The sequence below is a fragment of the Suillus discolor genome (genome assembly GCF_016758755.1).
Source record: "Suillus discolor strain FC423 chromosome Unknown F5147scaffold_3, whole genome shotgun sequence".
NCBI classification, from domain to species: domain Eukaryota; kingdom Fungi; phylum Basidiomycota; class Agaricomycetes; order Boletales; family Suillaceae; genus Suillus; species Suillus discolor.
In genome coordinates, this window is record NW_024541250.1 from 449,446 (window position 1) to 473,046 (window position 23,601).

Below are 23,601 nucleotides of genomic sequence, written 5' to 3' on the forward strand. Positions count from 1 at the left end.
CAAACGCCGACTCGAGTTGTTGTCACGTATTGTCGGAGTTTGCCGTGAAGTCAGTTTTTCGTCTCCCCTGACTCGGAGTCCCCTCAACCAAATTGTACAGTATGTCTACCGCAGTGCCTGCAGAAGCATCTGCAGCAGTGCTACAACCTTCTGAGCCCATCTCAGACTCTGCGATCTCTGTACAAGGGCCCGATCTCGAGAAAAAACTGTCCCTTCAGGAACTTCTTAAAAGTTACGAACGTATCGGATTTCAGGCAAGCAGTCTCGGAAGGGCAATTGACATTGTTAACAGAATGGTGAGTACTTTTATTTTGCAGAGCCTATGTGACGTGCTGAGGATTCAACTCCGTTTTTTTTAGCGGAAATGGCGTCTATCTGACCAACCCATCTCGGTTGATGAGTCTGAAGATTACCTTTCTCCAGAGATCAGAGCTCAGACACGATGTGACATCTTTCTGGGGTACACATCCAATCTGATATCATCGGGTTTGCGCGAGGTCATTTTGTACCTCGTCAAGCACAAGCACGTTGCTGCGATTGTTACAACTGCAGGTGGGATCGAGGAGGATTTCATCAAATGTCTCGGCAAGACTTACTTGGCCGACTTCAACATGGACGGCGCCGACCTACGGAGCCGAGGAATGAATAGGATAGGGAATCTTGTTGTTCCTAACGATAATTATTGCAAGTTCGAGGACTGGCTACTGCCCATCCTTGATACCATGTTGGCTGAACAGCAGGCAACCGGTGAGGTATGGTCCCCAAGCTCATTCATTCGACGACTGGGAAAGGAAATTAATAACGAAGAATCTGTTTACTATTGGGCTTATAAAGTGAATGCAAGCATGATTTCCTTCCACTCGCACCAGCTGAGCCTAAATTCAGAACGATATACCCGTGTTCTGTCCCGCCCTCACTGACGGCTCGCTGGGGGATATGATATATTTTCATTCCTTCCGGAATCCCGGGTTTATATTGGATATCGTTCGCGACATCCGGGCATTGAACGAACTCTCCAGAAAATCAAAGAAAGCTGGGATGATCATCCTTGGTGGAGGAGTTTGCAAACATCAAATCGCCAATGCAATGCTAATAGTAAGTTATATCATCCGCAGCATTGATCGAAGTCTTACCCGCCTAGCGAAATGGTGCCGATTATTCTGTATACATTGTTAGTACTCAAACACAAGTACTCGACCACATCTGATGATATACTTCGCTCATAGAACACAGGTCAAGAATTCGATGGCTCAGATTCTGGTGCCCGACCAGATGAGGCAGTCTCCTGGGGTAAAATCCGTGCCGATGCGGAGTCTGTCAAGGTGCTTTCGTCTGATGTTTTGTCTTGTAACAAGATCTCACGTGGACCCCCAGGTGTTCGCTGACGCGACGCTAGTGTTTCCGCTTCTTGTGGCTGCAACATTTGCTCAAGATTAGCCCTTATCATGCACTGTACGATATATATCGGAACGTATTCCTTTAATCGCAAGACAAGTGATGTGATATAAATAGGGTTCCATGACGGGAGACTAGACTAGACACTATAGAAAAGGAAAAGAACAGTTACAGCGTAGGGTCACTTGCTAACGCCATCTATGTGATTCAAATCAGTGATAGAACATTATATCAAGAGACAGCCTTTACCTCTTTGCATCTCACTGGACCATATTACAAGGTCGTCTCTCAGGAGCTGAAGGATCATCATCGAATCACGCATGACTTGCATCGATGACGAATCATCTAGGCATGCGACCGCTTCGTCGAATGCATGTTTGCCGAGGTGACATGCTCTCTCTGGACTCTTCCTGACGTCGTGGTAGTAAACGGCAAAATTCAGAGCCAAACCCAATCTTGTTGGATGTGTCGGCTCCAGCATGGCAAGTGCATGTTTGTACGCGAATTTGTATGCAGCAAGTGACAAATCCGAGTACCGACTGCGTTCTTGTTGCTGCACGAATTCGGCGAGGTATCGATAGTAATCACCCTTCCTGGACGCAACGATGGGATGGTCATCAGCATATATCAGAGAAGGAACTCACAGCTTATAATAGAACACAGTCTCTTCCCCAGCTTTGGCTGTGGCCAAAAGACTATCGTTCAGCAATTTTACGATGTCTTTGCAGGCATCTGTAAGTTCCTTCTCAATGCGAACCCGCTGACGACGGATCAAGGAGACCTGGTGCTTTGACTGTGCAGAGGGTCTAGATGACTCGAGCTTTTCCATGGAATCGACTACTCTCCAACTGCTACGAAGTGAATTTGTGATGTTTTTGTACGCGACGGAGAGGAGGTTCCTCTCCTCGATGGTCAATGCTCCGTACGTCTGCGTCAAGCCTTTGATCTGCGCTACGAGGTCTTATGAAAACAGCTGGGTGAGAACAACATGTAGGGATGATGCACGAACAAACCTTCATAACGCTCCGCCTCCTCTGCGACCTTGGCGAGTAGCAGGTACTCTTCCCTGGATATTATACGTGCCTTGAAGAATGGTTAGATAGATATGCTGTTGTGACACCCCAGAAATTAGAATGAAATACTCACAGGCATCTGTATTAATTGAACAGGACGGGGACAGACAGCAGACGTTGCTGCGCATCCCGCTGCCTTTTTATGGGGTTATGGGCAACGAGGGCACTGGTTTGCGCCCAAAGGTCTCTGAATTCACTGCAGCCTCAAGGGACCGATGAGACGCATCCTGATTCCTTGTGAAGAGTCGGTCCCAAAAAAAATACGGCACCATCATCATACCCTGGGCATAGGGCAAAGTCTCGATCGTGGCAGTGAAAATGGTGGGTTGAGGGTTCATCATCCAGTCTAGAAGGGATGCCTCGTGTTTGATACGCTGGCTATTTGGTGTTTTCATCGTGGCAACAGCTGCGCCCCGACTTCGAGGCATGTGAACAAACAAAGTGGTGCACTTAAATTTGATAGAGAGCCTGGGTGATTTCAGGACTCTGGTTTAAGGAATCAGTGCTTGACGCAAGCTTGACGTTACTGCAACTTGCCGGTGTATGTCACTTACGATAGGCGGCGAAATTGGAGACTGCCGCAGCAGATCGGTGCAACATTTTGAAGGGAGAAGGTGTAGCAACTTTGAAATGCAAATGCCATCAATGAACGGTCAAATTGAGACAACCCTCGTTGAGTTCAACAATAGGTGGGAATCCATGGAAACAGAGAAATACCCAGACAAGTCATGGTCCATGACGACGGCTACTCTCAGACTAACGTGATGCAGATTTGGAAGCGATCGGTTCATCATTGCATGATCACGGATGGCTGTACTTCTAATTTGCAGAGAGTAAAAGGATCGTGGCATTCAAGTCAGGGTCTCTTGGTCCATATGGTGGTCGTTGCTTACGCCGAGCAGCTGACCTGTATCCAAAACAAGTCCTTCTCTTGAAAGAACTCTCGGATGAATCATGCGAACTCGAAGAATCAGTGCTATGGGAGTTTTTGATCATCGCATTGGCCGTGAACATCCAACCTGGCCTAGACAACACTCCGTTCTCTGGTAACTTTATCCATAACTTTGTGTCCAAGGTATCTTCATCTCCTGGTGCGAATGAGGGATCAAGTTGATTGAGATGAAATTTCATCTGATATAAGCTTAGAATGGAAGAGCAAACGGGTTGAGCACCGCCTACCCATAAGTACATTCCCGCACCTGGGGAAATGAAGCTAAACATGGTATGATTCCGGGCTGAGTATTTCTTGATACCGGCGCTCTTCTTGACTTTGGATGATGCCTGGTACACGGTGCGGCCTTCCCAGACGCCTGCAACTGCGGGAACTGCATGCAAATGGACCTCCTCCGCGAGGCAATCAATAAAGAAATTGTGACGTTGCTGATACTCTATTCGCACCCCTGAGCCAGAGGATGCGACCATCATTCAATATAACGACCTGTAAAATGAATGTCAAATACAATTACTGGACGAAGTTTCGCCACATATACCATACAAAGCCACACAGGGCCTGAGTTGATGTCTCTCCTTGTCTCTCTAACCTCTCTGCGAAGACTGCACGTGCACCATCCTAGTCAACTACCAGGAGCAATGGTCTGCCAAATGAACGTTCAACCATATTTGCATGAATGACACACGGGGAGATGCGCAGGACTAGGTATGCCTGTCGAGTCAAGTTAGATATATTCAAATTAAGAGACGAGGAGTGCAAACCTCCTGCGAGGGACGCAGTTCCTGGCTGCATGAAGTACTTTATGAGCCCCTTCAGTAGAGGTTGTCCTAGCCTTTGATAGCTCAGATAGGTAGTCAGAGAGATCAATAGACTGTGCGCTTCTCGACACTCAGGCTCATGATGGCAGGATAATAACAGTCCGAAGTGCGGGGCTGGACTTGAAAGTCTGGGAATATGCACGTGTATTGCTACTATAGAGCTCGTTCGGTTACTGTCATGTAAGCCAAATCAAATGCTTTCAGAGAGTTGAAAAGTTGACTACTCATGCGGCATTGGTGCATTTGACACAGTGCACAGATGGGTAATACTGTCTTAGATTTTCAGGACATTGAATGCTCTAGCATGTACAAATCACTCATCTTCATCGCAACATTTATAAGAATTCTATAAAGAAGGCATTGTGAAGTAGATAGCTTCCTACAATGCCTTCACCTCCATTTTCCACTGAATTGTGTACATAGTCTTCCTATCAGCTCTGAGTCTATAGTCACGCTTTATCACGCGACGTTTACAGAAAGTGCATAAAGTCTGGAACTCATAAGATAAATAAGTCACCACTGCTAAAACAGCGGCTACAAATCCTCTTGGAAGAACTCTCGAATAACTCGTCCAAAGATAGTGACCGCTTTCTTGAGCTCGGCAAACTTCAGGAACCAGGTCGTTATCAAAGTGCTCGGTTGCATTAGATTCGAGACTTACCTCGACATTGCTGAAACTGATGCGGAAATGGCCAGAGTCGTTGTCGTCAGGGTCCTCGGCCATCGCATTGGCTGCGAACATCCATCCAGGCCCAAATAACACACCATTCTCTCCTAACTTCGTCCATAACTTTGTTTCCAAGGTATCTCTATCTCCTGGTGCGAATGAGGGATGTTGGTCGAGATGAAGTCTCATCTGATATAAGCTTAGAATGGACGCAACATGCAAGCAAACAGGTTGAGCGCCAACCTACCCATACGAACATTCCCGCAACTGGGGGAACGAAGCTAAACATCGTACGATTCCGGGCCGAGTATTTCTCGGTCATACCAGTGCTCTTCTTGACTTTGGATGATGCCTGGTACATGATGCAGCCTTCCCAAACGCCTGCAACTGCAGGAACTGCATGTAAATGGAACTCCTCCGCGAGGCAATCAATAAAGAAATCGCGGCGTTGCTGATATTCTGTTCGCAAACCTGATGAAATTGTGACATTCAGATGATTCGAATAGGTGGACGCAGTCACATACCCCTGAGCCAGCGGATGTAACCATCATAGGTCCAATGCGTCAAGATCTTCGTTATAACGGCCTGTAAAATCAATGTTAACTACAATCACTTGACGATGCACCATCATGAATACCTGTCCAAAGCCGCACGGGGACTGAGTTGATGTCTCTCCTTGTCTCTCTAACCTCTCTGCAAAGACAGGATTGCACGTGAACCATCCCAGTCGACTACCAGGAGCAATGGTCTGCCAAAAGGACGTTCAACCTGATGGGAGTATAAATGTAGGTTCCATGCCTTACCTTTGAGAAGGTATCGAGACGGATCACGCGTCCCTCGTAGTCAAAACTAAACCGAACTGTCAGACAGAATAACATAAAAATTGAAGGGCTCGTACTTTAAAAAGCTAGGGGTCAGAGTGGAGACATATCGCTTAGATTCGTCGGCTGACGGTTTTCCAGAAGGCATCGCACTAGGGGACCTGTCTTCTTTTAATGTGTACGTGCCCAGTTGAAGAAAATAATATGGATCGTCTTCGACGATTATCACGTCTAATCGCTCAGTTCATTTAGCTAGCGGATTGAGCTGATTTCTCTCTAAAGGTATGCTGACCGTATTTGACACAGATGTCATAAATCTGCTTCTTGCGAGCGATGCTCATCGTCTGCATGCATCAATATTGAGAATGCATTCCTAGATGAGCTGCAAAAGTATGCTTACCGAACCACTCGGGTTCTGTCCGACAGGCACAATATACATAACATGTGGCCTAGGGGAGGATCAGATACGGGCGGAATTCTGCATTTATAAAACATCTTACCTTGGCATTTGACGTGAAAGTGGATCCCATCGCGACAGCAAATTCTCGAGGTCATCGCTCCTCATGCCTAATCCATCCATGGCCACAGGTACAGGCTGGATATTGAAAGGGATCATTGATGCCATGGCGGAGGGATAAGTCCACTCTTCACAAAGTACGCCCTCACCGGGGTTGCATAGCGTCATAACGGCTCTTGACCACCTAGATGACCATTGTCACAACAAATATTGTAACATAACTGAATTGGCGCACCCATCTGTATTACCAGTGTCGATAAGGACGGTCCAGTCCCCAAAAGCTGGACGATAGACCTCAGAAATGAACTGTTTCAAGAAATCTTGTAACTGTGCCTGTGCGACTGCTGCGCCGTATTGAAGAGAGTCGGCTAGGTTGATATCCCCTTTAACGGCAGGGTACTTAGGAATGGTGACAGCCTGAGTCCTCTCCTTGGTTGTATTTTGGCTACCAAATAATTTCCATAGCCATGACAAAGAGGTGGACGACTCGGTCGGAGTGAGAGCAAATGATTCTGGTACCAAAACATTTGCAGAAATGTCAGAGATGGGGAAATACGCAGGACTAGGCAGGCCTGCCAAGTCAAATTAGATGTATTCAAATTAACAGACGAGAAGTGCAAACCTCCTGCGAGGGACAAAATTCCTGGCTGTTCGAAGTACTTCATGAGCCCCTTCAATGGAGAGGTTGCCCTAGCTTTTGATAACTCGGAAAGGTGGTGAGAGAGATCAATAGACTGTGTGCGCTTCTCGACACTCATGATGGCAGGATGACAGTCAGTGTAGGGCTGGTGTGGTCTAAAGTGAGGACGAGTCTCCTTCGACTGTCAGGGTTGCGATAAGCCTAGCATTGGGACGATAGCCATCTATAGTACTTAAGTGAGAGTTGTAGTGTAGTAGTAAGCAATACTCCCACATGTGCATGAGGCACTTTACCTTGACTTGCCTATTACAATACCTTCCGGTGTCACGGAGTCCCGATTAGAAATGTCTGGCTTGTCCACCGTACGGTTCGATAAAGTGTGAGCAAGTTTGACAATGGATATGCCCTAGGCTGGTATTAATCATATTGCTACCTATACCTGGTTTCGTCTGTTCGTTCCGTTCCGTTCGTTCCGTCCACTAGATTCCAGACAAGAAATAACCCACAATAAATAGGCACAGTCACGGGAGGACGGGTTGGAGTTCGGAATAACTCTCAAACTCTCAGAGAGTGCCACGGTGTACAGCGCCGAAAAGCCGACCAGACACGCTTGTCGCGACATCGCTGCCGCAAACGTGGACCAGCGCCTATGGTTCATCTATGGGCAGTGAGGACAGGTCAGAACATATCGGCTGGCAGTCAACTGCAGTGGTAGGCCCTCTTGTGTGTCTGCGGCAGTGGTCACAGTTTAGTAGTCCCCTGCATAGCTATTAGTAGACCGATAGGACAGCCTAAGGAAAACAGTTGATCGAGGGTCGCAGCGAGGCCAGCGACCGCTGGTCACGATGTCAGACAAATTACCAGTGACTTGCTACACAACGAAGTTCTTATATACTTCAGCTCAAGTGCAGTTGCGCAACTTGAGTGTCTTTAAGCGTGCTCAGTCTCACGTTCACGTGTGCTTTTACAAATTTACGTCAAAGGTACCAAAACACAAGATACGTAGGCTTTGTACCAGTGGCCCAGTGCGTGTGTAAAGTTGAACGTGGTCAACCCGACTGTAAAATGTAGGCAGCTAATTATGTGCGTGTCCGTATGAATCAAGGCATAGGCATAAAGCATAAAGCATAGACTTGGCATTTCTGATGTATGAAAACGGGATTGCGGCATGAAACCTGGGAACGTCATCATTGATCCCCCTCCCATACGCTGAACCGTGCTTAGGTCGCTCGATACGCCGTTTCTTGTGGGGGCGGGGAGGGGTGTCAGAAAAGAAGGAAGATTCTGCGCGGATTGTTAGTCTAGGAACACCAAACACCGTTAAGCTAAGCGAAAGTCTACCTGAACGGATATCCCTCAGCGCCCATACAAGAAGCGCGATGCGCGAGCGCGCGAAGGTCGGCTACCCGCTGGAAGGTCAGGACTACATATAGTACCAGGTGGAGTTGTCAATATGATAAGATCGTAGAGTGTACGGCATTACCGACCTTAATGTTGACTATCCGTCAGGTGAGAACTGTGGGTCCTAAGAAGAAAACAGCTTTGCGCACCCATGCTTTTATAAGAGCCGGTTGCACATGCAACCCTAGATCTCAAGAGACAGGGCAACAACATGAGGGAGGCATTTGTTGCTATCGATAAGATGGGCGTGAATGTTTCAAAACATGTGTGCCCGCCAAGATAGGCCAGATCGCATATTTGGGAGTTTACTCAATAAATGGCCAGAATTCTGGTTGATTTGGGGTACTGTCCCGCAAGGATGAGCACCCCGGATCGATCCAATCAGGATTCAGTTTGACCTACTGACAAGAACGGGACAATCAACCTCAACGGTTCATTTTAAGAGGCGATCGTGCCGTACTGAACGTGTCGCCATCTGATGATGGCCCATTAGGAAGCAGGTGACTCGGAGACGAGAGAAGCCATTCGCAATTACAAGGCCTCGAAGAGTCTGAAATTTAGCGGATTAAGTATTCGAGGTTAGGTTGCGCCACAGGGTCCAATGGGGTTTACTAACTGCTTCAGGGCAGGTTGTAAATTTAAGTTACGAAATTGACGTCTAACGCTATTGAACCAGTTCCTCATCGTCACCCTCGTCCTCGTCAAAGTAAGGTGGGAAGAGAAGTTTAGTGGTTCGCTGGAAGAGGGAAGTGTCGAGGTGCGAATACATTTGCTCTCTTCAAAAATCTAATCTTATTCTACGATTCTGTTCAGAAGGATCTGAGACTGTAGATATGGCGTATCAGTTTTCCAGGAAGGGATGTTTCAAGTGCGGAAACTGCAAGTTCTTCCTGCGTCATCGTTCATCTTTCGTACAATCTAATGTTATTCCAGTAGGTCACATTGCTGAAAATTGCTCTTCTGAGCAGCGCCTCTGTTACAATTGTCGTCAACCTGGTCATGAGTCCTCAGCTTGTCCGTCGCCTCGCACTGTCGCTGCAAAGCAGTGTTACTCCTGTGGTGGTGTTGGTCATATTCAGGCAGAATGTCCCAATCTCAGAGTTCAAAGTGGTAATCAAAAGTGCTACGTACGTTTACAGCTTGTCTGTTGCCTGATGCCCTGTTGAACCTACCACATATCAGAACTGCGGTCGGTTTGGACACATTGCTCGCGTTTGTCCGAGTGGGGCTACTGGAGTGTCAGGGGCCGGGACCGGGGTCGGGTTCGCTTCTCGTGCACCTCCCCCGGGACGTGCTCTGAACACATCTACACTTCCTCCGGTGAAATGCTACCGATGTGGAGGACCCAATCATATGGCGAGGTGAAGAGTCTCACATTTATTGCGAATCGACACTAAAAATGCTTAGGGACTGTCTCGCTGCTCCGGGCTCGACTTTGGCCGATGGAACATCTGGGGTGACTAAAAGCAAGACTTGTTACAAGTGCTCACAAGAGGGGCATGTGCGTCTTATCTGTCTTTTTTCATGCTTTTTTCAGTACTTGATATGTTCCCCTGAAGATCGCAAGAGACTGCCCAGAGAATGCCGAGTTGTTTGCAACATGAATTGTCTCGTTGTGCAATTCTTGAAGGTATTAAGAGATCGTCTACTCCCTCTTCCGTATACGTGTGCGATGTTTATTTTGCAGTTAACTTATCTCGACATTTTTTGATCTCCGCAATCTTCAGGATATGACTTCTTGATCTGCATGAGCACAAGTTAAGATCAGCGCGAAAGTTCTTGAATAGCTAGTTTCTTTCCAATGCGACGGCTACCAGTTGTCAGTTTCGCAGCACCGACTCGGACCCCGGCGTTGACTAGGGGAGCAAGGTATGCATAATCTATCCTGTTGACGATCCCGCTTGTCAGATGTTACCTCTATCTAACTCTAAAGATGATCAGTTGAACCTTTCTAGACAATGGAAGTGTGACGCTCTGTTATCAGTTCAGAAGCACTGATCCACGTTCTGATCGCTGTTGCACAGGAATACGGGGTTACCAATATCCCGGGGTTTGACCTTGCTGATCTGAACTTTGAATTCTCGTTCACTTACGTGCAGCCCGAGGATCTGTGGGAGCAGCTCGCTCGGTACGGCATGTCATACTCCGAAGGCAGTGTTGCGAAGAACACGCATGCATCATTTTCGTATTACAATGAGCTCAACGTATGACAACTCGTTGTGGTTCACGGGTGATCAGCAATTACCTTTTGGGATTTGGCGTTGACCTATGCCATTCCTTTTGCACCTTTTTTCTATTCTGATACATCGACCCGTGGTGCTCCGAAGGGTGACGGTTCATCTGGGGTATCCCGCCCCCGTTCTCGATCACCATCATCATTGTGCCGCATGACTGGTGTACCCGCTGCCCAAGTGGTCGTCAGTTGCTCGGAAGATCTGAGAAACCATCATGAGGCAGGTGTGGCACCCAATGTTACGGCACCAAACTTCCATCTCAGAGAGAGGCTGTTTACTGATAGTTTCATCGATCATCGATCCTAGTGAAAATCGTCAATAAAGAAGTAGATAGGTAGCAATAGATGTCTAAGTACAAATTGGGTTTCATGCACAATACAAAGAACTTCGCAAAGTTCAAAAAATGCACGACGTACTCCGCAACAATTGTTTGACAAACTTTACATGTATGCACGCGTTGTACCCCACGCATGTGGAGTCACTGCATTAGTACTAGCGCTGAATCACGCATATCTTTTTGTCAGCCTACCATGCGCCGCAACTTGAACCCCGGCTCGATACAATCATTCCCTTGTGATCGAAAACAAGACTCACAGACTGGTAAATATCACTTCACCTCAAGTCCTTCTGTTTCTTTTCCGGATCATGCACATGTATTGTCGCTTCTCTTCGATTTCTCGCCTAATCTCTCCGGCCCTCTCTTGCTCTTACTCTGGTACCAATTTGCTGCATCACAGCCTCGCCATTTCGCCTTCTCGGATACCTTCGTAGCGATTCAGAGTTTCGAAATGTTGATCTTGGTGAAGTCGATGGTATTCCAAACATGAAGACTGTAGTTGCCAAGATGCCCGAAACTTTGTGATGAGGGAACTCACTTCTATCTACTTTTCAATACGCGCGTGAAGTCACGCTTTCGCAACAGGTATAGTCCTTTTTCTTGCCGTGAAGATTGCTCTAACCTTCTCGAAAGAAGGACTACTTGTAATATCCGGTTGTTACCTTTCAAGTCGTGCGTCCGCGGTTAGCACCGACTAATCTCTCGTCTGGTGGTCTACCTATCACTCCCGATGACATGTTCACTGTCTCGTGTTCACCAGCGCAAGCCAACAAGTGTATTTACCCTCTATTGGAACAACATGTCAGCTAGCATCAAGAAGGCCAGCACTTTGCGTTCACTCTGAAGATACATCACTGAAACAGTACACTAGGAATATAGGAAAAAGGCCGCGGCGCAGGTGAGTATGATTATACTTGTTCTATGAGTGCTACTTACTAGGGTCTTTTAGCTGGGTTCTTCTTCGATGGTGCAAGCCGGCGATGGCACCGACGTTAACGACTAAGAGCGGGACCCCGGCGCAGTCCTAGGTGGAAACGAAGATGCGAGAGGTGGTACGGCAGGCAGGACGAGGACCCTCGGATGGCCTACTATATCCTCATCATGATATCAAAAATTCACAGCGATACCCATCAATAGCTCATTCGATACTATGGGTCTGTATCGATACCGTTTTCTGGGCCAGATGGAGAGATTTCTGAGCACATATATTCAGCTAAACCGAACGAAAACCTATCAAAGACCAAACATTCTTCTCGACCTCTATGTTTCTCCGTCTCGAAAAGTGCCTTTTTTTTCTAAAGACGTCGAAAGTCACCGATAATTCTTATGTTTTTCGATCTATATCTACATGTACCGACCTCTTTTTTGTCAATTCTCCAATTGCAAGTCACTGGGATCATCGAGCATCGTTAACGCGCACCGATCATTGAACGATGAATGGTGTTAAATTGGCTGACTACGCTACTGATCATTGTTTAGAACATTTCTTCACTTACATAATAATAAACAACTTTGATGCTGCGACTCTTGCGACAGCAATGTTTATGCGTTACTGCTCGCAGGGCCTCTCATCAGAGAGGCTTCTTCACCCTCCCGAACTTCTCGCCTTTCTCGCCCTCATCGACATCACCTGACCCTGATGAACCGCCAGCAACACAGACTTACCACGAACGCAAGATTTTTCCGTATGTTCCTGACGATCATATCCACATTCGTTGGAACTGATTGGTGCCCCAAGTTACGGACGCATGGATTTGTACAACTTAGTTGCAGATGTTGGCTCATATTCCAGTTTTGTGCCATATTGCACTGGCTCAAGAATATTGGAACGACGTGTGGGCCAGGATGGTGTGGTCACGATGGACGCGGAGTTAATGGTCAGTTTCTTGGCATTCAAGGAGAGTTATATTAGCAGGATGACATGTCGGCCTTATGAATCCGTCCAGGTCAGTTTGTCTCGTCATTCTGGTGGAGTGCACAGTCATCATTTCTTGAAATTATAGGCCGAAGCATCGAGTTCAACCCCTCTCTTCAAAACCCTCCAAACAACATGGCGCTTCCAACCAGCTTCATCAATATCCCCTCACCCTTCAAGTGGTCTACTGCTCCACGGTGATGCCAAGAACTCCGTACCCGTGGATAGCCATTCTCCTGACGCCGGACCCACTCTTGTCACACTGGATATCGCTTTCGCATTTGAAAATCCGCTGTACTCTGCTCTCTCTTCCAAGTTTTTTGGAAATGTGTCTATGCTGATGGTGCAAGCCTTTGAAGAACGCTGTCTAGCTGTGTATGGATCAGGGACTAAGTAATGTACAGACGTGCAATGAGAACAGATGTTCGATTAATCCAAAGGAATTAATATTTGCCACTGTGGAATGTACGATTTTGGTATGTGTGGGCGAAGTGAGAATCATGCGATCAGATCTTCCCCGTGATAGGCTGCTGAAACCCTACATGCACGATGGGTCAAGGGACCCAGGGCCATATGAAGCCTTACGACGCTCAGGCGTATGACAGGCCTGGACTATGGTGCACACGTCAGTTCGGTCTGCATCGGCAATTAGACACGACGCACGATGAACAAATACAGGCTCAAAGTGGTTCGTGCTGGGCAAAAATTGCTGCTAGAGGCCGAATGCGGGAGCCTTGACTCTTTTCGCTATATCGTTATCAGCTTTGGTCCCCTCCGGCACGTCCAGCTTTCCAGTCACCTCTATTGGCTCTTCACTATTCTTGGTCTGTTGTAAAACTACATCATTGTCAGCTTCTATCCCCTTCAGCACATCCAACTTTTCAGTCTTCTCCATCGGGTTTTCGTATTTTTTTGGTCTGTTGTAGAATCACAGAATCTACACTCCCGGGCCCGCAAGCCCTCCTTCTAGCTTCTTTCTCTCCCGGTTTCCAAAGGATTTTTTGTATTGGAGGTTTGGGGTAGTTATATATCTTGGTCTCGTCGTAGTCCGGTGTCAACCTCCAGTGCTAGACATTGGACATCGGCATATTTAAGTCACTCGTAATTTCTGTCTTGCCATATGCCTTAGACACGATAGATAGATCGCGAGTACCGTCTTCATGAAGTTGTCCTCGTTTTATGTGTACCTTCTCGGTTTCCCGTGCCGCTGCCATTTCCTCCAAGACTGTCTTCTTCAGGTATCTGTGTTCTTGATCAACTTTTTGTTAAGATGCAAAGGACATACTCACTTTACTGAACGAATTGCATGATCTAGTTTAGGTGGGAGAGGCAAGCTTTAGCGGGTTTAATCCTGCCTCCGTGGTTGCGAGAGCCAGTAGGGATCGGTTTCCCTGGTGGTATGTCTGTAGTTACATCTGGGAACCCCGCGTGTACTCTTTCGTAGATCTCATGCATTTTGAGCCCAAGTTCACGATGAGAAGCTGAGGCAAGTACTTTGCGTACGATATTTCGAGCTCCTGGCGTGCTAAAGTTAACCCTGGTCTTCACCTGGTGGTTAATCATGTCCTCGAACCACGTGTCCTGATAATTTCAGCGGGTAAAATACATCAAGATTGGAATTAATAAATGGGTTAGGTGCGGCTGTAGCACTGCAGACTGTGACCAAGCTTCCGAACCGCTAGGGGGATGATCGAAGTATGGACTGTCGGAGAGGTACTTGAAAGTTACAACTTCAGAGATTCACACGGGTTTGATAATTCTCCGATGAGCCGGACCCCTGTCACGGGGGGTTGGCGATACTTATATGCAGAATGCCTCGTCGCCAAAAGCAATATAAAGTCATATATCACGACGTCGAGGCCCTGCAGCCAACGTAACGCACCCTCAAGGACTCATCGGTTTCCTGATAGGATACAGGGAGGTCCTGTGTATTATTCTCTCAAGGGCGTATCACACCCAGGCGGTTCACTGCTATGCTGTTTGTTCGGGTCCAGTACGGGACTTTGTGAATTGAACGGCTATTATTGTCACGGGTGTGACAACATTTTTGAATGCGCAGCTGTTGCAACAGTGACCGGGCATCAGCTGTAGTGTTGCAACCCTGAAAGTTTTCACGAAGTGGATAAATATTCAAAGGTATCGGCCAAATTTTCTGCAGGTGGATAGCATCAAAACTAGGATTAGAAGTCCTGGCCGCAGTGGCAAGATTGACCCTAGTATGGGCATGCTCAGCAGCTGAGCTATGCCCGCTGAGCGCTGGGCTTGCGCCCGCGTGTGTGGGAAGGACCCTGGACACCTCTCTGATGCTCAGCTCTCAGCAACCACCATCAAGTATAAAAATAAACCAATAAATTTTAGCAAGTGTTTGGAATTATCTGGCTCTAAGATCTTATAGCTAGCGGGATTTATTATGGTCGATAGTTGGGTGTAGGCATTGTGGAGTTGAAGTACTGGAGTGCCTGAGGCTGACGGAGATGTTGGAGGGAAGGGGTGTTTGGGGTCCAAAGAAGCTGTGTATATCATCGCCTGCATTTCCCTTTTTGACTGTACAAAACCGTTGCTGCCTTGTGTTCGTTCACAACCCTTGTCTCTCTCCATTCTGCCCCTTCAACTATCTGGGCATCGTCCAAGGCATCCTCTAGCTCTTGTTGACAGCGAAATTCACCTGGTGTGATACAGTATGACGTCCCCGAGGCCCCGTAATGAACAATTATCCGCCGACCCATTTGCAGATCGACCACGCCAGACCCACTTCCAGGAGCCTGCACCTCGTGTTTATGATAGCGCGTCTGGCTCGCCCTTCGAGAGTACCACGACCTTACCCCGCGAGTTTGGCGCCAATTATGTAGACGAAGACTATGCTGAAAAGCTTCCGCTCACGGGAGGCGATAGCTATAATCCTGGCGGCTTTTATCCACCAGGGTAAGTTGAATTAATATCTTGATTATTTCGGCGCTTCTTTGAACTTCTTTTCTTCATGAATCATTAAAATTTCACTCACAAATTATATTTCATCTATATAGACCAGTCGACCCTTCAGCCTATGGGGACCCGTACGCGCGCCCTTTGTCTACTACGCCATCCTCGACAAATGGTGTAGACACTGCTTGGAGGCGCCGTCAGACCATTAAACGTGGTGTGACCCGCAAAGTCAAGCTCACAAAGGGTAACTTCATTGCGGAATACCCGGTTCCAACGCCAGTGCATAGTGCCATCGAGGCAAAATATGCCGCCACGAATACCACTGAATTCTCGTAAGTTACTTCGCAAGTCAATATGAAACTGAATCGAACTCACGCGGACGTCTCCTAGCCACATGCGGTACAGCGCAGCAACGTGTGACCCCGACGATTTCTCAGAGGCCAATGGCTGGTCTTTGAGAACCAAGATCTATGGTCGGCAAACCGACCTTCTCATCGCTGTCACATCCTATAACGAAGACAAAACATTGTATGCGAGAACACTCCATGGTGTCATGGTGAACATTCGCGACATTTGCAAGACCAAACAGTCAAAGTACTGGCGGCGAGCGGCTGAAGAAGGCCTGCCTGGTTGGCAAAGAATCACAGTTGCCCTTATTGTCGATGGACTCGAGCCCATGGACAAGAGCGTGTTGGATATCCTGGCCACCGTCGGTGTCTACCAAGATGGTGTCATGAAGAAACAAGTCGACGGTAAAGACACTGTCGCACATATATTTGAGGTTTGTACCAATCATTCAATTGTCATTAGCTATATCGCTCATATCTTGCCTCCAGTATACCACTCAGTTGTCGGTTGATGCCAAGCCCCAGCTTGTGCTTCCTCATGAGAACGATCCCAACAATTTAGTACCCGTACAGATAATTTTCGTCCTCAAGGCTAAGAATCAGAAGAAGATCAATTCACATCGGTGGTTGTTCAATGCCATTGGTAAAATTTTGGAGGTGAGGCGAATTGCAAGCACACGTTCGTTTAATTGGAACTTTTTTAGCCTCAAGTTTGCGTGCTCATCGACGCTGGTACCAAACCTGGACACAAATCCATCTATTATCTTTGGGAGGCATTCTACAACGATGCCCATCTTGGTGGGTGTTGTGGTGAAATTCACGCCATGATTGAGGGTGGCAGGAAGCTCCTCAACCCTCTGGTCGCTGCCCAAAACTTCGAGTACAAAATGTCCAACATTCTTGGTATGTCATGGGTCCAGATCTTGCATACTGTTATCTTATTGCATGACAGACAAGCCACTTGAAAGTAGTTTCGGCTATGTATCAGTGCTTCCTGGTGCTTTCTCTGCGTACCGTTTCCGTGCGATCTTGGGTCGGCCACTAGAGCAATATTTCCACGGTGACCATTCGTTGGCTGACCGTCTTGGTCCCAAGGGTATCTACGGCATGAACATCTTTACAAAGAATATGTTCTTGGCTGAGGATCGTATCTTGTGTTTCGAGCTCGTTGCCAAGGCTGGTGATAGGTGGACGTTGACGTATGTTAAACCTTCAAAAGCCGAGACAGATGTGCCAGAATCTGCCGTCGAGTTGATTGGCCAACGTCGTCGGTGGTTGAATGGTTCATTCGCTGCTTCAGTTGTGAGTATCGACCAGGACGTTGAATACAAATATGTCTGATTATTTCTTGCCAGTACGCTCTGGTCAATTTCTTCCAACTATACCGCTCTGGTCATGGTATCATTCGCATGTTCTTCTTCCACGTTCAAGCTCTTGTACGTCTTGTCATTTCTGGTCTGTATTCTGTTACTCACTGAAGTGACAGTACAACATCTTCTCATTGGTGTTCTCGTGGTTTGCGTTGGCGAACATTTGGTTAACGTTTAGTATCATCATTGACTTGCTTCCCTCGCAAAACATCATTATTTTCGGCACTGCAGACGTCGTGTGTACACAATCGTTGCTCTTGAAAGATTGACACTAAGCTTGGGCTCGCAGACGCACTGGGTAAACTTGTGTTTCAAATGGATTTACCTTGCCTTCCTCGCGATGCAGTTTGTGCTAGCTCTTGGTAACAGACCAAAGGGTGAACGGACGGCATATGCAGTCACACTATGGTTTGTTTCAAGTCAGTTTTTATTCGATTTAAGCTGACTTGTGTGCAGGGTCTACGCCTTCTTGGCTGTTTACCTTCTCGTGTGTTCGTTCTGGTTAACCGGCAAGGCATTCTCTGTGAGTTTCACTGTTCTTGGGTCCTTGCGTAGAGTGTCCTGACGATGCACTTTTCTGGTAGTCCATTCCCAGCCAACTGAAGAGTAAGACGGTATCTGAAGTCGTTGTTACTTTCTTCACGCCCCCTGTTGGTCCTTTGATTGCCGCGATGATCTCCACTTTCGGTATGTTGTGCCTCATGTTTTCTCGTGATTCCTTTGCTCATTCACGAGATAGGCATCTACCTCACTGCATCGTTCCTCTATGTGAGTTTTATCTGTTCGAGATGGCACTGTCTCATCCCGTGTTTCAGCGGGATCCTTGGCACATCTTCTCCAGTTTCTTCCAATATCTGTGCTTGGCTCCAAGTTTCACGAATGTACTTAACGTTTATGCATTCTGTAACTTGCACGATGTGCGTCGCGCTTTATTTTTTAGAACCCGGCTTTGATTGACAAGAATGGTTTCAGGTCTCCTGGGGTACAAAGGGCAGTGACAAGGCAGAAGCTCTACCATCAGTCTCGTCGTCTAAGACCAAAGACGCGGACGCTCCTGTTGTCGAAGATACGCAACGCATCCAAGAAGATGTGGATGCTGCCTTCAAAGAGACCGTTACTCGCGCGGTGACCAAGATTGATGTCAAGGAAGTCGTTGAGAAGCCGACGATGGATGATCAAAACAAGACGTTCCGTACGCGTCTTGTTGCCTTCTGGATGCTCACGAACGCTGGACTGGCGGTTGCCATTGAGAACATCAACGGTCTCGCGACTGCTCAAGATGCAGTACAGGACGCGGCGGAGCTTCAGACAAAGCAAAACATTTATTTTTCTGTCATCCTGTACTCCACGTTTGCTCTTGCTGCTGTGCGGTTTATTGGGGTCAGTTATTCTAGCTGTATTTTTGTCGCAAAGTCACTCACATTGTTTCAGTGCTTGCTCTACTGGTTCAAACGCAATCTTTTCAGATGCTGCAGGAGGAATTGAACTGTGTATCAGGTTCTCTCTTTTTCGTGTTGGGTAAACAGAATTTAGTTTGTGCATGGACTTGATGAAAACCGCTATCTACTCTCCTTTCGTATCCCTCTCCGTATTATGCAGCTGGACAATCTGAACTTCATGAGTATCATCTTACACTACTCAGGCTGATGCCTCACTCGTTTTTATTAAATTAGCCTGTCTGCCAAAAAGAGTAGTAGATGGATGGTTATTCAATATTCAATAATCAAGGGTCTCAATTTGAGCAGGACATGTATGTAATATAAAGCTACGAGTACATCCCAGAAAATTCGTCTCGACTTTCCCGTTGCTGGGCAAATGGATGTCCACCTATCGCCATCGAGGGTACGCTCAGAATGGGCAGTGAGCCTGCGCCGTCAGACTCTCTGGCAACCATTAAGCTCTCGACAATCCATTCGGTAAAATCTTCTGGCAGAGAAGACTGATCCGTCTCACGCTGGTCACTATTAGCCGTGTTCGCGAAAAAAGCCCTGCGACAAGTGGGGCAAGACTCGCGCTGGGAGGTGGCGTAAATGAAAGCTGTCATGTAATACAAGCTTTTAACTCACACCGTCTTGTATCCACTTCGTGATACTAATCTCGCTTGTCAGTAACGTCATTCGAATGGAGAATGTCTACTCAACTCTCTTCGACAGAATATATGCCCGCATGTTTCGTGGAGCCTGGTCACTCCCAGTTCCTCTACCGGGTGCGCAGGGGAGTCCATTACGAGCGCCATTTCCTCTTCAGCCAGGACGGCCAAGAACGTATTAAAGCATATGGGGCAAACAGACTCTGTTAATACCTGTCTAGTTTGAGAACGCATGTCAGACGCATGAATGAACTTGCCAGAATGTCCCAGGTCTTTAAGCTCGGTTTCTGATATCTTAGGGAGACTTGTAATGAGTTCTTGTATCCGTTTGAGGTTAGATATCCTTATGAAGGCCGCCGCACGCAAACCCGTAGCCGTGACATCCATAGAAGACTGAGGACGCTCCATGATGATCTCGTTCACAACTAGAAGGGAGATGGGAAACGAATGCAATCAATGTATCCGTATAATAAGGCATACATACTAGCCGCGACGCGTAACACTACAGCAAAGCGTGGGAACATACTACAACCTCCTACAACACCACTAGACTCTACACAGGCAAGCAAGATTTAGCGACACAAACAAGAGCGTAATACAACAAACGACGTGAAGAATATCATGGAGATGCCCGACTGGGTCAACTGCGTTCTGTCTTAAAAGGGATTCTCGTCTTCCATCAGTACTTCTGAAAATGTATCTTTTGTAGGTTCTGTGTCGCTTTGACTGTGATCTTCCTGCTCTGATGAATGTGACTCTTTAGGTGGGAAGAGAGGACCCATGGGTTTCGCGCCCCTGCATCACAGATTGCGTCAGGACGGAGTACAAAGGTCCACGGGGATAGGCAATACGTACTTAGTGAAGTGTTTCTGCTTCGCAGCATTCAGCTTCTGTGTGACGGGTGTCATCAGGTTGTCCGTCGGTGAGACAAACTTGGGATTGCTGGAAAGAACGCGTGAATAAGGTTAACATCTGCCACTGATCTACACGTTCGTGAACCCACTTGCTCTTCGCCAGCTTTTTTGCCAGGAGGGCTTTCATGCCCATTCCAGGTATAGCATTATTGGCACCGTTTGCGACATGCCCAAGAGGTGCTTGTGGGACGACGACGTGGGCGGCTTGCGAGGGATTGTGCATTGGCTGAATGGGAGCAGAGACCGGAGAGTCTGTAGGTGTAGATGTGGCAGACATTTTGATGATTGGTTTCAAAGTAGGAGCAGAAAGGACTTGTGAAAGACAAAGCAAATAAGTGTCAGATAGTTGAAGTCGAAGTCGAATCTCTCTAGCCACTTGGTCGCGTTCGAAAATCAACTGGACGCGTGACTGCACGTGACTTATTATCACGTGTTATCTTGTGACTTGGAATCTCCATTCTCACCTTGAGGAGTCCATTAATCCTCGGACTCCCCTCAAAATCCGGGACTTCAAGTCAATCTCCGACCCTTTGTCATAGAAATCTCGCAGGCTGTACCGGTACTAGTAATTCCGAGTTAGCCACATGATGTACCGCCAAATGTTCGTGATTGCGTAGGTCCAATACTTCCTAAATTCAACCAAGTGATGGTCATCTGGCTTCACTGGCCATAGTGCAGGTGTGGCGTTACTTTCCACGGCCATTTCAAGTTCTACATAATTGTGCACAGGCTTCTAGGGGCGCTCAAGCCCAAATGGCTATTCTTCGTCTAGGCAGGAAGTCGTAGAACTCGCTTTGTTGATCGTGTGGAGGAGAGTTGGTTGATAATGTCGCGTCCTCCCACGTGCCATATTGCGTGTCACATCTCTTATTTCGTGGCCTCCTCGAACCTCGTGGATACCGTTTCTATGTGATGTATCTTCAAGCAAGAGAGGAAACCTCTCCTCTCGTACCGTGGTGAGTAATTGAACATGGATCATTTGTCCTTGTCGAACCTTACACTCGTGGCTAGCTCAATTTAGTGCTTGTCTCCCTGTCTGCGCCACTGAATATAAATTTTCCCAAGGTCTCTTACGTCCTGTTGTTTGGGTTGCCGATGCACGCACATGCTTCCCTCCCGAGGGGCTTCACATAGTACATCTATCATCACCTACAGTCTGAATGCTTGGCTAAAAGCTTGGTACTCTGCCTTCTCCAGCATTCTTATTTCCCTTGAAAAGGATAATGCTACGACATTAGCAACGTAATGTGCAGGGCCCATTAGTGCACTTCTGCGTTACGGCATGCGTCATCAATATGTCTGTTATCTTCGCGCCCAACGGCCATCAAACAATCAATCGCACGTTTTGACGGCGCATCTCTCCTGGGGTTTTGTCCTTACCCTAGGTAAAAGATATCTGCCTTGAGCGGCAGTCATCAGGAATGTCAATCATACTCTGGTAAAAAAAACCGCTGGCGTGCACGTACTGGCTACACTGCGGAGGCTGTAAAGATAAATTACTCATTGCTATCTGCATTTGCCTGACAATGGTTGTAGGAAATGATGCAGTTGCCGAGAGATTCGGGCCGTTCCAGCGGATCACAAGACCCAGGAGATAACCATGTGGGACCTTCGGTGAGAGCAGTGACGCTAGCCCGACGGTTAAGAAGCGAGTGCGTAGAGTGCGAGACCTTCGACGTGGATGACTCGTGGACTGTGTTCCTGAAAAATGTAGCATTACAATCCGAATAAAGTTACGGTCCGTACATAACGAAACTTTCTGTGCTGGAACGAGTAAGACCCCGTTATACGATATGGTACTAGTACAGGAGTTCCTGCTTTTTCCTGCCTTGGAGAATCCAATTACCTCTATTTCCCATTCGTATTTATATAGACCTAGCCCATACCTACATTCACCCAGTTACCGGGAGGAATAACCCACTTGAGTTTCCGAGACTTACTACGACCAAAGGTCCAGCGACGCTCGCTGACGAAGTCCTGTGACGGCTCCGGCTAAACTTGGGGTCACAGTTCCACAATTGCCACAACTGTTTACATTTTTTGGTCTCTCCATCGTGCTCCGCCTTCTTCGTCTCTCTCTTCCACTTCTCTCGTTTATTTCATATACACTATCTTGTTAATATGGCTGCCAACACTCTGAGGAAGAGAAAAATCGCAGTTCTAGGTTCCCGTTCAGTTGGTATGTTGATATTTATTCTCCATGTCATGATACTCACCCGCTACTCACGCAACAGGCAAATCTTCTCTTGTCATACAGTTCATCGAGAACCATTTTGTTGATGCATACTATCCAACCATCGAAAGCACCTTTTCGAAAGGTGTAGCTTATAGAGGCATAGAATATGACTGTGACATCATCGACACCGCTGGCCAGGTGTGTATTCTCATGATGGGCTGCGCATTAAAGATTAATTTACATTGACAGGACGAGTACTCAATTCTCAATTCTAAACATGCAATTGGTATTCACGGCTACGTCCTCGTGTACTCAGTCACCTCAAGACGATCTTTCGATATGATCAAAATCGTATACGACAAAATCGTTGATTTTTGTGGCAAAAACGACATCCCATGCGTGATCGTTGGCGCCAAAACTGATTTACAGTCGAGGTAGGTCTTCATCCTTCTTTGTACTTGGCCGTCCCACACTTGTGTTTTTTTTTTGTCAATGCTCTATTTTCATGCCTCACAGTCCCAATAGTAGACAGGTGGCTCCAAATGAAGGGGAAGAGCTTGCAAAACTCAACAACGCTGCTTGGGTCGAGACTAGCGCGAAGAATAATGTCAACGTCGGTAAGGAATCATCGCGCTTCTCAATAGTTCTCTTCTTTACGCGGCCTTATCACAGGCAAAGTCTTCGAGCTATGTCTTGCGGAGATTGAGAAACGATCACCATCTAGCAAAACGGATCAGCCAGAAGCAAGCAGGTGTCTTATTATGTGATAGACGCGACTCGGCCGTCCCTGGTCACCTTGCTGCCATGCTCTCCGGTTACCCAGTCTCCCTTCATACCCTGAGCCACTCGTTTTTTCCTTGCACAAGTATTTCCCTCCGCTCCCTAGGAGTTCTTCATCTTATCCGATTTCTCCTTCGGGTTAGACTGTTTCTATATAATCCGCTACATTGGTCATGTCTCGTTGCGACTTGTACAGTGTGTAAAATAATGGTTTCCTGGGGTCTTTCTGCCTG

The 23,601-nt window shown here is 47.2% G+C and overlaps 10 protein-coding genes across 10 annotated transcripts; 5 read left to right on the forward strand and 5 right to left on the reverse strand.

Moving 5' to 3' along the window:
* Window positions 1–43: 43 nt before the first annotated feature.
* F5147DRAFT_602605 (Deoxyhypusine synthase) lies at window positions 44–1,667 on the forward strand. Its single transcript, XM_041432263.1, has 6 exons — window positions 44–296; window positions 360–833; window positions 886–1,095; window positions 1,142–1,171; window positions 1,227–1,322; window positions 1,375–1,667. Exons 1-6 carry the CDS (start codon window positions 102–104, stop codon window positions 1,435–1,437), a joined length of 1,068 nt encoding a protein of 355 aa, XP_041298895.1. The 5' UTR covers window positions 44–101; the 3' UTR covers window positions 1,438–1,667.
* On the reverse strand, window positions 1,375–2,883 carry F5147DRAFT_187393 (14-3-3 domain-containing protein). Its single transcript, XM_041428462.1, has 5 exons — window positions 2,542–2,883; window positions 2,409–2,478; window positions 2,040–2,355; window positions 1,645–1,988; window positions 1,375–1,593 (listed from the first exon to the last, which is right to left on the reverse strand). Exons 1-5 carry the CDS (start codon window positions 2,545–2,547, stop codon window positions 1,577–1,579), a joined length of 753 nt encoding a protein of 250 aa, XP_041298896.1. The 5' UTR covers window positions 2,548–2,883; the 3' UTR covers window positions 1,375–1,576.
* F5147DRAFT_187392 (uncharacterized protein) lies at window positions 2,884–4,084 on the reverse strand. The gene is made up of 4 exons (XM_041428461.1): window positions 3,959–4,084; window positions 3,648–3,906; window positions 3,023–3,599; window positions 2,884–2,954 (listed from the first exon to the last, which is right to left on the reverse strand). The coding sequence occupies exons 2-3, from the start codon at window positions 3,891–3,893 to the stop codon at window positions 3,288–3,290; spliced, it is 558 nt and encodes a 185-aa protein (XP_041298897.1). The 5' UTR covers window positions 3,894–3,906; window positions 3,959–4,084; the 3' UTR covers window positions 2,884–2,954; window positions 3,023–3,287.
* A 480-nt stretch (window positions 4,085–4,564) lies between these two features.
* On the reverse strand, window positions 4,565–7,158 carry F5147DRAFT_187417 (pyridoxal phosphate-dependent transferase). The gene is made up of 12 exons (XM_041428463.1): window positions 6,866–7,158; window positions 6,479–6,815; window positions 6,227–6,427; window positions 6,127–6,175; window positions 6,019–6,070; window positions 5,804–5,957; window positions 5,709–5,754; window positions 5,543–5,653; window positions 5,430–5,490; window positions 5,153–5,376; window positions 4,900–5,094; window positions 4,565–4,844 (listed from the first exon to the last, which is right to left on the reverse strand). The coding sequence occupies exons 1-12, from the start codon at window positions 6,999–7,001 to the stop codon at window positions 4,773–4,775; spliced, it is 1,638 nt and encodes a 545-aa protein (XP_041298898.1). The 5' UTR covers window positions 7,002–7,158; the 3' UTR covers window positions 4,565–4,772.
* Window positions 7,159–9,117: 1,959 nt separating this feature from the next.
* F5147DRAFT_742251 (uncharacterized protein) lies at window positions 9,118–9,649 on the forward strand (the record flags this gene model as incomplete). The annotated part of the gene is made up of 3 exons (XM_041439540.1): window positions 9,118–9,178; window positions 9,218–9,411; window positions 9,467–9,649. The coding sequence occupies 3 exons, from the start codon at window positions 9,118–9,120 to the stop codon at window positions 9,647–9,649; spliced, it is 438 nt and encodes a 145-aa protein (XP_041298899.1).
* A 2,647-nt stretch (window positions 9,650–12,296) lies between these two features.
* F5147DRAFT_666854 (dehydrase and lipid transport-domain-containing protein) lies at window positions 12,297–13,238 on the forward strand. Its single transcript, XM_041435189.1, has 3 exons — window positions 12,297–12,540; window positions 12,594–12,801; window positions 12,859–13,238. The coding sequence occupies exons 1-3, from the start codon at window positions 12,371–12,373 to the stop codon at window positions 13,165–13,167; spliced, it is 687 nt and encodes a 228-aa protein (XP_041298900.1). The 5' UTR covers window positions 12,297–12,370; the 3' UTR covers window positions 13,168–13,238.
* A 2,091-nt stretch (window positions 13,239–15,329) lies between these two features.
* On the forward strand, window positions 15,330–19,110 carry F5147DRAFT_666859 (glycosyltransferase family 2 protein). The gene is made up of 15 exons (XM_041435190.1): window positions 15,330–15,692; window positions 15,794–16,024; window positions 16,083–16,473; window positions 16,529–16,696; window positions 16,744–16,942; window positions 16,992–17,341; window positions 17,395–17,475; window positions 17,526–17,645; window positions 17,699–17,817; window positions 17,866–17,932; window positions 17,994–18,096; window positions 18,149–18,177; window positions 18,225–18,326; window positions 18,382–18,789; window positions 18,841–19,110. The coding sequence occupies exons 1-15, from the start codon at window positions 15,451–15,453 to the stop codon at window positions 18,892–18,894; spliced, it is 2,664 nt and encodes an 887-aa protein (XP_041298901.1). The 5' UTR covers window positions 15,330–15,450; the 3' UTR covers window positions 18,895–19,110.
* F5147DRAFT_666863 (uncharacterized protein) lies at window positions 19,111–19,959 on the reverse strand. Its single transcript, XM_041435191.1, has 4 exons — window positions 19,756–19,959; window positions 19,551–19,701; window positions 19,476–19,500; window positions 19,111–19,423 (listed from the first exon to the last, which is right to left on the reverse strand). The coding sequence occupies exons 1-4, from the start codon at window positions 19,904–19,906 to the stop codon at window positions 19,175–19,177; spliced, it is 576 nt and encodes a 191-aa protein (XP_041298902.1). The 5' UTR covers window positions 19,907–19,959; the 3' UTR covers window positions 19,111–19,174.
* F5147DRAFT_666866 (uncharacterized protein) lies at window positions 19,960–20,880 on the reverse strand. The gene is made up of 3 exons (XM_041435192.1): window positions 20,502–20,880; window positions 20,354–20,440; window positions 19,960–20,293 (listed from the first exon to the last, which is right to left on the reverse strand). Exons 1-3 carry the CDS (start codon window positions 20,687–20,689, stop codon window positions 20,155–20,157), a joined length of 414 nt encoding a protein of 137 aa, XP_041298903.1. The 5' UTR covers window positions 20,690–20,880; the 3' UTR covers window positions 19,960–20,154.
* A 1,324-nt stretch (window positions 20,881–22,204) lies between these two features.
* F5147DRAFT_187579 (small GTPase superfamily) lies at window positions 22,205–23,431 on the forward strand. The gene is made up of 5 exons (XM_041428464.1): window positions 22,205–22,591; window positions 22,647–22,786; window positions 22,838–23,022; window positions 23,105–23,205; window positions 23,261–23,431. Exons 1-5 carry the CDS (start codon window positions 22,534–22,536, stop codon window positions 23,353–23,355), a joined length of 579 nt encoding a protein of 192 aa, XP_041298904.1. The 5' UTR covers window positions 22,205–22,533; the 3' UTR covers window positions 23,356–23,431.
* Window positions 23,432–23,601: the final 170 nt, after the last annotated feature.

Coding starts and splice junctions, on each gene's coding strand:
- F5147DRAFT_602605 (XM_041432263.1), top strand. CDS start 102: ATGTCTACCGCAGTGCCTGCAGAAGCATCTGCAGCAGTGCTACAACCT. Junction 297..359: donor TTGACATTGTTAACAGAATG/GTGAGTACTTTT, acceptor CGTTTTTTTTAG/CGGAAATGGCGTCTATCTGA. Junction 834..885: donor TTTACTATTGGGCTTATAAA/GTGAATGCAAGC, acceptor GCCTAAATTCAG/AACGATATACCCGTGTTCTG.
- F5147DRAFT_187393 (XM_041428462.1), bottom strand. Junction 2,356..2,408: donor GGAGGCGGAGCGTTATGAAG/GTTTGTTCGTGC, acceptor TGTTTTCATAAG/ACCTCGTAGCGCAGATCAAA. Junction 1,989..2,039: donor ACTGTGTTCTATTATAAGCT/GTGAGTTCCTTC, acceptor CGTTGCGTCCAG/GAAGGGTGATTACTATCGAT.
- F5147DRAFT_187392 (XM_041428461.1), bottom strand. CDS start 3,893: ATGATGGTCGCATCCTCTGGCTCAGGGGTGCGAATAGAGTATCAGCAA. Junction 3,600..3,647: donor GTGCGGGAATGTACTTATGG/GTAGGCGGTGCT, acceptor AGCTTATATCAG/ATGAAATTTCATCTCAATCA.
- F5147DRAFT_187417 (XM_041428463.1), bottom strand. CDS start 7,001: ATGAGTGTCGAGAAGCGCACACAGTCTATTGATCTCTCTCACCACCTT. Junction 5,654..5,708: donor GTCTCGATACCTTCTCAAAG/GTAAGGCATGGA, acceptor TCCTTTTGGCAG/ACCATTGCTCCTGGTAGTCG. Junction 5,377..5,429: donor TTACATCCGCTGGCTCAGGG/GTATGTGACTGC, acceptor CAATTTCATCAG/GTTTGCGAACAGAATATCAG.
- F5147DRAFT_666854 (XM_041435189.1), top strand. CDS start 12,371: ATGCTGCGACTCTTGCGACAGCAATGTTTATGCGTTACTGCTCGCAGG. Junction 12,541..12,593: donor CACGAACGCAAGATTTTTCC/GTATGTTCCTGA, acceptor TGGTGCCCCAAG/TTACGGACGCATGGATTTGT. Junction 12,802..12,858: donor GGCCTTATGAATCCGTCCAG/GTCAGTTTGTCT, acceptor TTGAAATTATAG/GCCGAAGCATCGAGTTCAAC.
- F5147DRAFT_666859 (XM_041435190.1), top strand. CDS start 15,451: ATGACGTCCCCGAGGCCCCGTAATGAACAATTATCCGCCGACCCATTT. Junction 16,474..16,528: donor CTGTCGCACATATATTTGAG/GTTTGTACCAAT, acceptor TCTTGCCTCCAG/TATACCACTCAGTTGTCGGT. Junction 17,646..17,698: donor TTTTCGGCACTGCAGACGTC/GTGTGTACACAA, acceptor TTGGGCTCGCAG/ACGCACTGGGTAAACTTGTG.
- F5147DRAFT_666863 (XM_041435191.1), bottom strand. CDS start 19,906: ATGGAGCGTCCTCAGTCTTCTATGGATGTCACGGCTACGGGTTTGCGT. Junction 19,702..19,755: donor TAAAGACCTGGGACATTCTG/GCAAGTTCATTC, acceptor AGGTATTAACAG/AGTCTGTTTGCCCCATATGC. Junction 19,424..19,475: donor CGAAGTGGATACAAGACGGT/GTGAGTTAAAAG, acceptor GCCACCTCCCAG/CGCGAGTCTTGCCCCACTTG.
- F5147DRAFT_666866 (XM_041435192.1), bottom strand. CDS start 20,689: ATGTCTGCCACATCTACACCTACAGACTCTCCGGTCTCTGCTCCCATT. Junction 20,441..20,501: donor AAAAAGCTGGCGAAGAGCAA/GTGGGTTCACGA, acceptor CGTTCTTTCCAG/CAATCCCAAGTTTGTCTCAC. Junction 20,294..20,353: donor AAGCAGAAACACTTCACTAA/GTACGTATTGCC, acceptor TCTGTGATGCAG/GGGCGCGAAACCCATGGGTC.
- F5147DRAFT_187579 (XM_041428464.1), top strand. CDS start 22,534: ATGGCTGCCAACACTCTGAGGAAGAGAAAAATCGCAGTTCTAGGTTCC. Junction 22,592..22,646: donor TCTAGGTTCCCGTTCAGTTG/GTATGTTGATAT, acceptor CTCACGCAACAG/GCAAATCTTCTCTTGTCATA. Junction 23,023..23,104: donor AAAACTGATTTACAGTCGAG/GTAGGTCTTCAT, acceptor CATGCCTCACAG/TCCCAATAGTAGACAGGTGG.